General features: G+C 41.8%; 1 protein-coding gene across 3 annotated transcripts in view; it reads right to left on the bottom strand.

Annotated features, from left to right (window-relative positions):
- Window positions 1-14,038, bottom strand: part of DENND1B (DENN domain containing 1B) — a 170,715-nt gene extending 156,677 nt beyond the window's left edge. For all 3 annotated transcript variants that reach the window (XM_074832741.1, XM_074832742.1, XM_074832743.1), the window contains exons 1-2: window positions 13,748-14,038; window positions 10,923-10,987 (exon numbers count right to left, since the gene is read on the bottom strand). In XM_074832741.1, the coding sequence (XP_074688842.1) occupies window positions 10,923-10,987; window positions 13,748-13,764 (82 nt within the window). In that variant the 5' untranslated portion in view covers window positions 13,765-14,038. The remainder of the gene's footprint in view (window positions 1-10,922; window positions 10,988-13,747) is intronic.
- Window positions 14,039-14,409: the final 371 nt, after the last annotated feature.

Raw genomic sequence — 14,409 nt, 5'->3', positions numbered from 1 at the left:
ATTCACAGAAACTACAATGGGTTTACTCAGATGAACCAATTAAAAACACCTGATTGAAACTGCAGCTGAATGCTCAGAACCTTGCCTAACTCCGTTTCCACTGTCAGAAAGCTTTACTTGTCCTGGCACACAATCACTGTTGTCACAGCTACCTGTGACATGACAGGAAAAGCTCATTAGTTTCAGCTAAAGAAGTAAGCGATTCATCTGCCACTAGGGAACTAAAGTCCTTTTTATCTAGCAATATTCTTAGCAGGGAGAAGATACATAGTATATGAATACCAGCAAAACTCTTTTCTGGACATGAAGTTTTTCAGAATTTCCCATGTTGTGTCACGATACCATCACCTATTTTCAGTTCTACGAATTGCTGCATGATACCAATCTAGCATAACTGTGCTCTGCAGACAGAATTTTGTATACACAAAATGAAAATTTAATCTCTCTCCAAATGTGCAATGCCTTAAAGTGACCATGGGTGACAGGGATCCAACTTAGAGTATTTGCTTTTTTCCTTAAGAGCTAAGTTTTATTATGTGAACAGAAAACTGGAAGGCACCAGTGAAGTTTTTGAATGCACTGCCTCAAAAAAAGGACAGGAGTTTAACATAACCCCAACACAATTCCTACATTCTGATAGTATCCTAGAAGCCCAAAAGCCATCAGGAAAGATGGCAGGAGAGAGTAAGGGCATCCCTAGATTTTTTCCATTTCCTGAACTGGCAACACATTTATTTTAACAAATCCAAAAATCTTTAAATTAATGCTCAGAGATGAAAAAACAGCCTATGCTACATCGCATGGCATGAAAATCCCACCAGTTCCTCCTTATCTGACCTGCGTGAGAACCATTTCCTGCCAGCTCCAGAAGCAGCCCCAGCAGCTGAAGGGCGAGCGTACCCACAGAGCAAGCCTGCCAGGTGCCGCCAGAAGCAGGAAGGATGCTTACCTCACATGCTGCTTTTAGTGGTGCTAGCTGTTTGAAGTAAACCACAAACAAACAGCCAACACACAGTTTAGGAGCCAGATGACCTCCAAAGGATAGGAAGAGGATGCATGAATGATCAGCTCTTTCTAGCAAGACTAAGTTACAGTAACTGTTTCCCTCTTGTCACTCTAAAGGCACAGTGGTTTCACTCCATTATTTCAAACTCATTACAGACCTCCAGGTAAATTTACACCTGTCACACAATCCTTGTCTTTTACCTCTACACTGCTACTTTTTCTTATTTTGTATTTAAACAGAAACACATTTCCTGTAACACAAAGCACTTTTACATTTTTTTTTTTTTTATATTACATCTTAACTCTAGGATATAAAAATTACCATCGTTCTTCAATAATGCAACTCCATTCCTGGAAACAGCTGCCTTAAAATGTTAAGCTTTCCTTTGCAACTTTTGGGGGAAATGATGCTATGCCTTATAACCATTATCAGCACGGCTTCTCTGTGTCAAGTGCAACTCTCGCAACACAGTTAAATTCAACATTCAGCATCCAGTATTCAAATACAAAGACAGCAGATTTTCGCATTTAGTTTGTCCTGTAACAGAGCAAAAGAACTGCCTCCTCCCAAAAGCAAATATTTGACTCAGTCTACGCAATGACACGGCAACTTCACGATATTTAGATGTGTTCTAAAACAGGCTCAACTGCTACAATAAATAAAATCCTTGATGTGAAACAGCATCTGAAGTCAGATGAATAGGAATTTCTTGTTCTCTATTAGAAGATAAACAGAAATATTAATCATTCTTTGTGTCACTCTTTCCCATTCTGAGTTTAAGGAAAAATGCAACGGTAAACCAGCTATGGCAAAATACCTTGGTTATAACAATTATGCCTCCATAATGATTAAAACTTGGCATTAGCTAAGAGTAAAATACACCCTACTAATATGCTAACCCCAACTAAGACACTATTTTCAGTCACAAGTTTGTAATTTTAGCTAGGTTCTAATCTACATCTGAATACCCACTCAAACATGTAAAGAAACCAGATCCAGATTCAAACTCTAGGCAATGTAATCTAAGGGCGTTGTTCAAGCCTTATTTCTAATTAAGGATTTAATACTTGGACAGTATCTTCCAAACAAGGATTAAGAATTTTGCAAAGGAAGACAGTATAACTATAAACTGTTGCCTTGGCTTTCCCAGCTCCGGAAGCACTGATAACCACACCCAAAATCTTGTTCAGGCCTTTTTTCTCTCACCACTTCCGCTTTTTCTCTTCTCTTTTCCATATAAAGTTTAGTATTAAAATTCAGTCTTTTCTCCTAAACCAGAACCACAAAATATAAGACATCTTTGTCCACCCAAATAATTCAGTTCTAAATGTAGAGCTACAGTTCCAAGATACAAGGAAAAACATCAAAGGCAAATATAAGAAGTTAGTGTCTTCAGCATTTTAGTACTTCATCTGTCAGTCACATAGAATCTTCCATCCTAAGTATGTGCCTGTAAATATCATGTTTCTACCTGAATCTTGGAGTTATCACACATCAGCCTACCACGAAAAATACAGATTCTTAACACAGTTGCAAAGTGGTGCTATGCTCAAATTGCATATTTTAAGGAATAACGGTAGCACTTTAGTGGGAAAACTTATATGGGTTTCAGGGGGTTTTAAGCCCTCCATGAACAGGTAAATAACTCCTCCCTTAGTAGCTGTGATCTTGTTTTATTTTATTTACAAACAGAAGTATCTATCCCAACAGTTGTATGAGGAGCACATGCATCTACATGTATCTGCATCCCCAGATAATATCACCAGTGGCAAAGGAAGAAGAATTAAAAAGACTGTTTCTGTGAACCAAACAGGAAACCCTACATTTCAGCCTCTTCAAGTCAGTACTGGAGAGAGAAGTGTCTTATGGCTTTGCAAAAAGCACTTTAAACCTTGAAAGTTTAACCAGTTTTCAAAGCTTTTTAAGCAGATTTTAAATCCTCCATACAGGAAAGACAAGCCATTAAACTACAAATGAAGAGAGCAAGCAGCATAACATATCTCCTTAAAGAACGATAAACCTCTGTGTAAGATGGACTGTTCAGTGTGTGGGAGGGCAGAAGCATGCTGACATTAGCTTAGAAAAATACACAAACTCTTAACAGTTCTGAATGCAAACAATTTTAAAGCCCACGAACTATCCCCCAGGCAGCCATCTCAAATAACTAAGTACTAAAATGAAACTAAAATTAAATTTGAAAAAAGCACAGGAACATCAACTTTCATACTGACCTACTACATTACACGATACTGGTTGCTGTTTTCGTCTTATATTTACTTATATTAACACTACTATGTTCATTCTACTGAATTTTGTACAAACTTATTTTTATAACAAGTTAAAATATGTAGTAGTTAACTCATCAAGTTTTTCCCTTTTAATTTCACAGCCCAAAACGCGGTCGCACTGCTCAAAGTGGCATATGGCATTACATGAAAAAATGACATAGTCGGGCAAACGCCTGCAGAGGAGTAATTCATCTCTACCAGCACTGATACCACAGCGCCTGCCCCCATATTACTACAGCTGGAATCTCTGGAGTAGAGCAGAGCCTGCTGCTCCTCCCAGGATCGTCCTCTGGCTGCTGGGGAGTAGAGTTGTCTCTCCCCACCAAGGTCTCTTCTCCCCACTGAAGAATGCAGGGGAGATAGGAGAAAGGGCTTCCTTGACCTATTTCTCCAGCAGCTCTCACCCTTCCCCCTCCTACACACACATATCTGCACCCACCTCCAAATTACACATACATCCAAGAATCTCTGTAGGTTGGTGGAAAAAAAAAAAAAAATCTATAGGAAACGAGGCCCTGAAAACCAACAACATTTTCCTCCACATATTTGCATCTGTAAAGAGAATCTGAAAGCTAGAGTAACTACTCTCCATTTCTCAGTCTCTGGAGAATGAAAGGAAAAGGGAAAAAGCATCAAAATGCCAATCTTTATCTTAGAGGCAAAATCATAGTTGCCTTAATTGTTTTTGTTGTTCATGATTCTCCAACACTCACTCTTTGCTAGTGACAGTCCAAACACACAGAAGACACTGTTCATACCCTGAGAAGCTTTCCAATTAAATGAAAGAAATTTAAATATAATGAAAACATTCATTTAGATATATCTGGAGGGTTTAAAGCTATACAAAAGATTATAATTTATGAAGGACTTACAGGTATGCTTGGTGCTTGTACACAAGAGAGCTTCAGCTAAACGCTGGCTTATATTCCTTGGTTTTGTCAAAAAGGATTAAAGTGATACACAAACTCAGACACTACCTGATTTTGCCCTCAACGCATTTACATAATCCTCAACAAAGGACTGAAATATTCTACTCCTAATCAATCGTTAATCCTGTAGAGAAAGCAGGCGAGATTAAATGTCCTCTTCCAAGCTTTTTAGGTACCACTATTTGAAAATTACAACAGGAAAAACAAGAAAACGTTACAGGAAAGTAGCACTAACCTAAATAAAAACATGAGTTAATGAGATGGGGCAGGGGGGTGTTAATGAAACTTCAGAGCACTATGGAAAGAAAGCTTTTTTTTTATATACAAAAACTGCATCCAAGACTACAATCAGATGGTCCACATTGTGAAATGGCATTGTACAAACTGAAAAAGCATCTTTAACTTTTTATTGGTGTAAAATAAATTCTAATACAGTAACACAGTATTTGAGACTAAAAATCAACAAATAAACGAAACTTGTAAGAAAGCTTATCTAGCTCACAGCAATATATGGTTGCTCTTCATAGTCACCTGAAGAACACAGCATGCTTTAAAAAGTTAGAGAAACCTATCTTTCTGCAGGCTGGTACTTATTTAGTATCCTTCCAGTTAAAACCAACAGTGAAAAAGGTTGACAGCATATAAAGACTATATTAAAAGTTTTAATTGCTCTTAAAAACTCCTGCAGACTTCATATATTACACTGATAGAGTTATCTTTTTAATCAGGTTCAAATGATGCTCTGCAAAAAAAAAGTACGGCAGAGGAAAAGAGTTATCTGATCAGCACGTTACACCCACAGGCTCAGAGTCTGTGGTTAATAAACAGCTCTCTACAGTGAAAAAAAAAAAAAAAAAAAAGAAAAAGAAGAAGAAAAAATAGTGCTTGCTCTGATCACAATCCTGAAAGCAGCTTTGGAAGACTTAGTCAAAACCCCACCAAAGCTAGACAGGTTATGTAGTTTCAGGAAGATCCCAATTCTGAAAAAAAGTTTAATGCAGTTGGTAGCTCTGTCCATGGGTATCTTATTAGTACCTTACACAGCACAATCAAACCTCATACAAAGAATTTTGCATTTCCGGCCTAATTCCTGGGCTTAATTGATCTAGTTCTTAAACTCCACCAATACATGATTAAACTGGTTTTCACAGCTTTTCCTTGAAAATTTAATGAAAAGACGACCCTTTAAATAAAAATAATTTAGAGATCATGCATCACTAAGATTTATTATCATTCTGGCACAGGCAAGATAAACTACAGGAATTATTCATCCAATTCAACACAACCTATTAAACACCTTCTCTGAAAATCACGTATCTAGCCCTAGAGCTATAGCAGTCTTCCCAGCATTTAAAGAGGAAATAGAGACAAAGCAATCAAATTTCAAGCCTTATTCAAACAATTATTCTTTGCTTGAACAGAAAACGAACTGCTATTTCAAAGGGGTTTTCAATTAAATTTGAACAGTCAGGACTAAAGCAGTCCTAGACCCAAACCATGACATTCAGTGGTTGAATTTCCTGGATCTACCTGCACACTCTGTGGAGCCTTTCTGTTGCTTTTCATATGTGCTATATTCAAAGAAAATGAAGGTGTAGCAAACAGCACTCTTAACCACACAAACTGAAACCAATCTGAGTCATCATCTTCTTGGGAAACTGTGGACAGAAATGGTGAAGACCTTATGTTCACAAAAGTTGTTGCATATCACCCTTCTACTGCTAGCTGCTACATGTGCATTGCCTTTTGTGTCTGGCCTCTCCAATCCAGTTTTAATAAAAATCAATATATGACACATAGTTTACAGAATGAATTAAAGCACCAACTTTATCTTTGCACATTTAACCAAAATCTAAAATTCAGACATGTACATATGTCTGCACATACTGTATATGTTTGTGCATTGATAAATACACACTCTTCACAAAGATTAATTACACTGGCATTATTATTTTGGACACGTTCTGCAGGAGAGTGCAGAAACATCAACTTTCCGGAAATTCAGTTTACTTTTCATGATGGAAGGACCTGGATAAAAAAAAAAAAAAAAAAAAAAAGGAATAAAAAAAAAGTCGCAGACTGCCTTGGTTAGCCAATTTCTAGGCTCAAGCATATCTTACAGTGCCAGGTTCTGTATAACTTTCAAGAGACAAGAGAGTGCCAGGGAAGAGTAAAGTCACTGTAGGTGCAGCTGTCATACGATCTTGAATCAATAGCCTCACGTGAGACTATGCACTCAGGACAACTGTAACACTGCATTACTCCCAATACCTAGAAAGGGTGATTCAGCACAAAGCACAAAAAACTTGCATCGTTTTACTCTGAAGAGCAATGTTCATCCTTAAAATAACACATCAGTTTCAATAATATTAATATCTGTTACCAAGTTGTCCTCTGGGTCTGTAAATGAAAATTTAATACAGAAGGCCAGCTGATTATGTTAAAATGGGCACACACTTTTGCTATTTCTTTTGTTTGCTTGCTCACTAAGGAGTGACACAGGAAAGAATGATAAAAATCTACAACTGCCTAGGGGGCAACATAAAACCTTTTGCTATAAGGTGCTACTGACACTGCAAGCCAAATTCAAAATTAACAAATATTGGGCTGTTAGAATAGCTTAGCACTCATCGCCCAGTCACTTCACAAACTCTGGTGAATAGAAGCTAATTCATCTCAAAGTCTTACGAGAAACGGGTGACGAATTCTCCCACCAAAAAGTTGTTATACTAACTAGTTACTATGTTGCAACGTATCACCTTAATGGATGCTTACCATCTGGACCACGCTGCAAAGGACTGGAAGTTATGACATAGACTACAATCTGATTTTGCTCCTAAAGCATTTTTTTCTCCTCTTTGGAATATATGCCTCAACCATCTAATTAAATACAGCTGAAATGCAACTTTCAAGGTAAAGTCTTAGGTGTAGTATAATATCAAAAGCATCATTTACTCTGAAAATAGAGTAAACAATATATTCTAAATTGAGAGAACCACATCCTGTTTTGCACCAAGAGTAGGCATTAAGCTCCTCTAAAAAACAGAAGATTTATTTTTTTAAGATAACATGAGTGAAGAATAAACAAACCTTGTCAGCTACAGCAAAAAATGTTACAATTCATGCTATTAGTTCAATGGAGTGGTCAATTACAAGAATATTTACATAGAGTACCCTTTTTTCCTCTCCTGCCCCAAAAATGGGAAAAGTGTTAGAAGATCACTATTCTAGCAATTCTATGGTGCATTCCTGTAGCTTAAAACAGAGAGGAGAAGAGAGCAGCCCAAAAGGATGATCTACTCAGTCAAGAACACAGTATTAAGAAATATCCAAGCACGCAAGCTACTCTTAAATCACAAAAAACAGGTATCCAATGGGAAACCAGCTATAATTAAAGACACGCTAGCACAACTGAGCCTTTAACCAACTCAAGAGCTGCCTATCATACATGAAGTGATAAATATATTAAACTACATGAAACCTCTTAGGTGTTTACATTGAGCAGAAAATAATGTTGAGAATAATTAGTGGAATGATTTAAGACCAAATTTCACGATATATATATTAACCTTGCTGCATTTTGTGTATGTAAGATCCTTTACAGCTGGACCTAGGACATTGTCCGATCCAAAAAATTAACATTCCTTAAGAGCTATGCTATAATTAAGAAGTTATTTAAAAATACTTTTCCGAAAGCATAATAATTTTAACATAATTTTCATCATGTCACACTGTTGCAGGCATATAGCATCTTCATAAAAACATCCTCTTATTAATAGCTACACAGGGCTACCTCAATTTTTGTTAGAACAGTGACACGCTGGCACAGGGAAATTAAAATGCAGGAGAATGCACACTACAGCAAAGCTTGAAAAGAAAAAGCTTAAAGATACATGGGTCACATTAAGGTCTTCCTCACTCTTAAGTCAGCTTCTCCTGCTGCTCACTGATGCAGGAAGATCATAATTTTGTGGCTGTGATATTTCCACGGCAACACTGGTGACAGTGATGTCACAAATTCAGCCCTGACATAGCTTCAGGATCAAGTACAAGGAGCAGATGGGATGCGAGGAAGAAAGCCCCTATTTAAACACAAATCTCTTTCATAAGAAAGAAAGAGGCATGAGCAAAGAAACAGGTGAATGGATCACGTTTTCAAGTATGATATATTCAAAAGATTATCCTAGCATGAAAATCTATTTAAAGGCAAGACCTACAATACAGGGTAACTGTCAAATTTGTTAGGCCTTATAATAAACCAACCTTGAAAGCTCCCTGTTTAGCATGACAAGCCTTGTGTTCCATTTCTAAAGTGGCAGTGAAGACAATACACTTTTGTCCCTTGTGAATTTCCTTTAAATAACTTTAACATTCAGATATATTAATTTGATACATCACTGTGCTCATAATACCATATGTAAATATGATGTCAAGCCCCCACTGGAGTGCGTTTGTTATCTGAATTAGATATAATATGAAAGAAATTAAAACTAATCCCAGATGGGTCACCAAGTACAGCAGGATGGTAACCAGAATATTCAGCCAGCACAATTTGATTGGTAAAAGGGGACTGTACTTTTGCACTGATTCGCAGACTCATGCAAGAATCAATACAGACTCCAGGCCAGCAGAAACACCCCTAAACCCCTTGCCAGTCACATGCCGCAGGCTCCAACGCTACCAGTATCTGACCTCCTTTCTGCCTTTGTCCATCCCGTGGACAAACAGCAACTGAGCCCACACAGGGTAGACAGGATGACAACAAAAAGTGGAACAGGATAGGGTACACCCACAATACAGTCACAAATTCAGCCTCCACATTAACTCAGGTCACAGTTTAAGGAGATACACAGATTTCTTAAAGACACTACTCTCCACAGAGGACAACCAATAAGCAGCATGAAACACCCACCAACGGAGGCAGGGGAAGTGACTACAACCAGAATTCAGGTGTAGGCAGTCATTCACAGATCTACAGGTAACAAGAAGTGGTTTCTTATGGCAGCAGAGGCAGAAAGATGCAAAGCAAAAATCAGAAGTCAGAAGGGAGATAAAAGGAATTAAAAGGATATAGACCCATGTTCCGATCACAGAAGAAAAAAACTCACATTTTTCAAGATTTCAAGATGAACACTTCAAAGGATTATCAACAGCCTAGCTCTCAGGAGCAAAAGGAAGAAAGGGAATAAAATCTGCAAGTTGAAGCTGGGCCTAAGTTGAGATGTGAACAGGCCCCCAGGAAGGGATGTCAGGTGCCAGAGGACAAGGAGCCAGAGACTAAATGCACAACACAAGGAGGAATGGATCATGAGTCAAGTAGCTAAGCAGGGTTCACAGACATCATCTATGAAATTACGAAGATAAAAACTGCAAAAGGGAGAGAACAGAAGGTAAAATGTGCCATGATACAAACCACAACAATGATCAGAGAGTTAGGAAAGCCCATCTGATTCCCCAAACTATGACTATACCAACAGCAAATCAAAAAAGCAGGCAATAAACCGAAGGACACTGGCTGGTCACCAAAGAAGTGAAAATATCTAAGGATTGCACCAGCACTGATATGTCATTCCACAACTAAATGAACAATCTTATGAAGAGGAGAAAAAAAAAGAAAAAAAAGCAGATATCAATGATGGATAATATATAACACAACAGGTACAGAAAAACCTGTTGTGATTGTCATGAAAAGACCTAAAGAACTACAATTGTTTAGCTTCAACAAAAATGTTTTTTGTAAACATATATTAGGCATGTACTCATGACACCACTAACAGAAATGTTGGCTGAAATTTAAAAAAAAGGAATAGTTCAGGGCTATAAACTTCTACAGGCTTCTAACTTGTTAAGAGTAGCAAACTCTGGAAACAGCATCCATTAGCACAGTAGGATAAGAAATATACTCAATTTTAAGATGCAGTTTATTGTTTTTACAATTGTGATTAAGACACAGCTGTCACAGACTAACACAACTACAACACAACCCCAACAAGACAACTTGTCTCCCCGTGTTTTTGTAAGGCCAACAACCTCGGATGAGAACACAAACCGAGCGCCCTCAATGGACTTTCTAGAGGTCTCTAATTTCAGCACTGGAAATCTCATCTTCTTTTTACCCAAGAGGAAAAAAGCTTCTCTCAGATAACTTTTGCACTACTACATCTCTTTTACCACGTGTTTATATAGACATGAAACTGATGGCTACTATAAGCCCAAGTCAGCACTCATTGCTGTTTGTATCATGTATCAAACCAAAGCAGCTGCCAAACATGAGCTAGAAAGGAAGTTTGTTTCTGTTGTTTAGAAAAGAACTTACTTTCTCCCTATCACACTGATCAAAATTAACATTCCACTGATAGACAGAAGTAAATTGCTCTTCCAAAATGAAATCCTATATAAAATCAACATTTTAAGGCCTAAGAACTGTAGGAGATTCATTTCAAGTCCAAGCTTTGCAAGTATTTCTCTCAGAACAAAAATATTTTTACAATAACCAAAATGAAAATATAACAATAAAACCCCATGACAACTATGAATTAACACACTAATAGATTTTAAAAGGCAATAAAATAACCATAGTTGCTTTCTAATACAATTCCAATTCAACAGCAATTCAAAACATAAGAGATCAGGATGCAAACTATTTTTTTTTCTACCTCTTATTTCTATAAATAAATATCAATAGGCATGGTATATTACCTTCATTTTCAGATGTTTGGCACTTTACTTTCAGCACCAAATCAAAGGTACGTTCTGGATTTTCCCTAGAAGAAAAACACACAATTAATTGTATATGTTTCACACAGTGTTTCTACTGTGTTATATCTTCTACGTTCTATTTGTACAGAATAAAATTAAAATAGATTAAAATTTCATTAAAATAAAATTAGAAATGAAATTAGTTATAAGGAAGAACCAAAAAGTCACATTTCTCTATACAGCCTTAAAGAATAAGGAAAATAAACAAGGTAAACCGTGTGATTTAAGTGATACTGTCACTACCTGATACATCAAATAGCTTAAGGCACTCCATCACACCATACCTAACAGCTGGGAAAAAAGTGCAACTAAAATCCTTATCAATCAATCTGAAACATATTAATGGAGTCGTAGGCAGCCTTTTCTAAAGCTACATTTTATTTCGACCTAATAGGAATAGCCCATCATTAGACTTCCATTTTAATTCCACCAATTTAGCCATTACCCTTTAAGTGTATATGATTACCTCCATAAGGCTGAAAATCACTAAGCTTTCTCTTTCACAAGAAATTGATCGCCGACTTTGACTTTAAAGGCTGAATCTCTGGCATGATTCAGTGAGTGAGAAAACATTAACTAGGGATGGATGCAATCCCAAGCTAGCCAGGAAGATAGGGCCTCCCTATCTGCAGCAGCCATCGTGGTCAGCTCTGCGTCATGGCCAATGTCTCTTTCACCTCCCTGGTAAATACACACCTGATAATAATGAACTGCATATGCTAATAGCAATTAGCACTCAACCTAATCCCTAACTAAATATTTATTAAAACAGTTCTAAATGCCGTGACTATACCACCCACCTCTCTCTGCCTACCCTGCACACTGCTATTTATATTAAAAACAAGTGGTATAACCGCACCCGTATCAATTATCTATTTAACCACATAAAAGGCTCACACTTGAACTCACTTCGTGGGTAATACTCCCACTGAAGTTAGCTGGGGTTTTAGGTAAATAAAAAAATCCAAGACTTGGTTCCAGGTTTCTAGAATGCTTCAAATAAAGCATGCAGCCAATTATCACACTGTTGTTTCTTTAAAGAAAGTTTTGAATGAAATCCAAAGGCTGAGCTGGGGAAAATTTCAGCTGTCACAAATTAATTGATTCAGTACGTGCTTGCACTGACCTCAGCACTGTCATCAACTGAGACATGCAATTATAGTCTAATTCAGGTTATGGACACATTACCCACCCCTATCACAATCTTTCCTTGCATTGTATTTTAAAGCATTTAGTTGGGAAAATTTTGTATCTACCGATCCTGTGTGTAGGAGATCAAATTCTGCTCTGAGTTTCAACAGCCTAAATCCAGGACATTGGAGATTTACACTGGTATTAAAGTCCATCCATTGTTCCTCTGGCTGTTGAGCATGTTCAGAATGAAACTGATAAGGCTTGGCTTCACTGAGCCACCTAGAAAAGCGAACCACAAAACCCTTTCCTTTAGAATAAGTGACATCTCCCCGTGGTGTAACTCTAGCTCAGACACCCAGCCCATTTACCCCTTTCATTTCTTCCCAAAACCCAGACCACACAACGTTGGGTTTTTAATGTGAATCGGTTGAAGTGTTACAAACACCAAATGAGGGTTTCCACCTCAACTCCTGGCTGATTTGCCCTCATGAAGAAAGCTCTCTGAAGTAATACTGCCTTCCGTCTTTCACTGTACCACTCTAAATCTGTTTTTGCAGAAAAATACTTCTAAGTTTACTCCTCACATCCCACTACACTTAGAAGTGTCACAAATGTGTCAAACTAATCTGAGAATTGTCAGACTGCCTCTCATTTCCTTTACAACTACCCGGTAGCAGCCTGCTTACTCATCGTATATTTACACCGAGATTTTTGTCAATTCTTGAAACCCGTGTTTAACATCTCGCTGTTCCCAGGGTCAGCAAGACCGGGCAGCCACTCCTGACGGCTAAGGCTGGATAGCAGTGCTTCCCAACTCCTAAAAACTTCTTTTGCACCTGCTATACCATAATGGCAAGAAGAAGGCTTGTCATGACTGCCGAGATGAACGGCACAGCCTTGCCCGCCAGCTGCCGCAGGCAGGGGCACGCCAGGCAGCGGCACTGCTCCCAAGGCAGGGCGATGGGCCCGCGGGCCGCGGCCGCACTCCCGCCACGCCGGCCGGGCGCCTCAGGAGCAACCTGCCACCATTTCACGATCCCCCTTCAGCGGCCACAGGCCGGCGGAGAGCAGGCACCGCTCCGCCCGCGCCCCGCCACCGACGCCTCGGACCCGGCGCGGCCGGCGGCTGCAGGACCGCGCTGCCCCACCGCTGCGGGAGGGCGAGGGCAGGGCTGGGGCTGCCGGCGGGCCGGGAGGCGGCGAGGGGCGGGGGAGCGGCCGGCGGCACTGCAGCCGCCTCCTCCCCCTGCCGCGGGCCAGGGCGGGGGGCGCCGCCCCGCCGCGGTGCGCTCCCCGCTCCCCCCGCGCCGCGGGGCCCGGCCCGGCCCGGCGCGCAGCGCCCGCTGCCGCCCGCCCGCCCCGCTGTCACTCAGCGGCCGCGGCGCGCCCGGCCCCTCGCACGCTCCCGCCGGGTGGGCTCCCGCTCCCCCCCCACCCCTCCTCCTCCTCCTCCTCCTCCTCCTCCTCCCCTCTCGCCGGCAGGCCGGGGCGGCCCCGAGGCCTACTCGCTGCCTGCCCGCCGCCCAGCTCGGCCCGGCCCGGCCCGCCGCGCCTGACAGCCCCGCCGCGACCCCCGCCCCGCCCGCGCCCGCCCCGCCGCGGGCCCTGGCCGGCCGCCGCCCGCCACTCACTTGAACCTGCTGTCCATGGTCACATCGCGGGGCCCCGGCGGCTGCTCCAGCGCCCCTCGGGGAGAAGCGCCGCGCCCGGCGGGGGCGAGGGGGCAGCGCCGGCCCCTCTCCCTTCGGCGGCGGGGGCGGCTCAGCGCTGCGGCGGCGGGCGGCGGCCCATGGCTGCTCCGCTCCCCCGGCTCGGGCCGCGACTGCGGCGGAGCGGCGGCACCGCCTCCTCCCCTCGTCTCTCAGTTCCTGTTGCAGCCGCTCCGGCACCTTCTGGGAACCAGGAAGCTCCGAGGCGGCCCGGGGAGCCGCCGGGGCCGGTGTCACCTGAGCCCGGCGGGGGAGGGCCAGGGGCCGAGCGGGAGGCGGCGAGGGGCCGCGGGGCCTGCCCCCGGCTGTGGCGGCCAACAGCCCCGGCCCGCCGCGGCAGGTGCGCCGGGCCCGGCGAGGGAGCCCTGCCGCGCCAGGCCAGGCCAGGCCCCGCCGCAGCCCCTTCCCGCGGCGGCCCGGGCCCGGGCGGAGGCCCCTCGTAGGTGGGGCAGGGCAGCGCCTCGGTCATGCTTCACCTCGCGCACACCTTCACCCGCTGCAAAACAAGCTCCTCGGATAAGTCCGGCGAGTGTGTTAACCGACACATCTTAACACTCTTTTTGCACAGCGGGCAAGTGGAGCTT

This window comes from Strix aluco, chromosome 8, assembly GCF_031877795.1.
Source record: "Strix aluco isolate bStrAlu1 chromosome 8, bStrAlu1.hap1, whole genome shotgun sequence".
NCBI lineage: Eukaryota > Metazoa > Chordata > Aves > Strigiformes > Strigidae > Strix > Strix aluco.
Note: the sequence above shows the minus strand (reverse complement) of the source record. Positions and strands in the feature narration are given on the sequence as shown.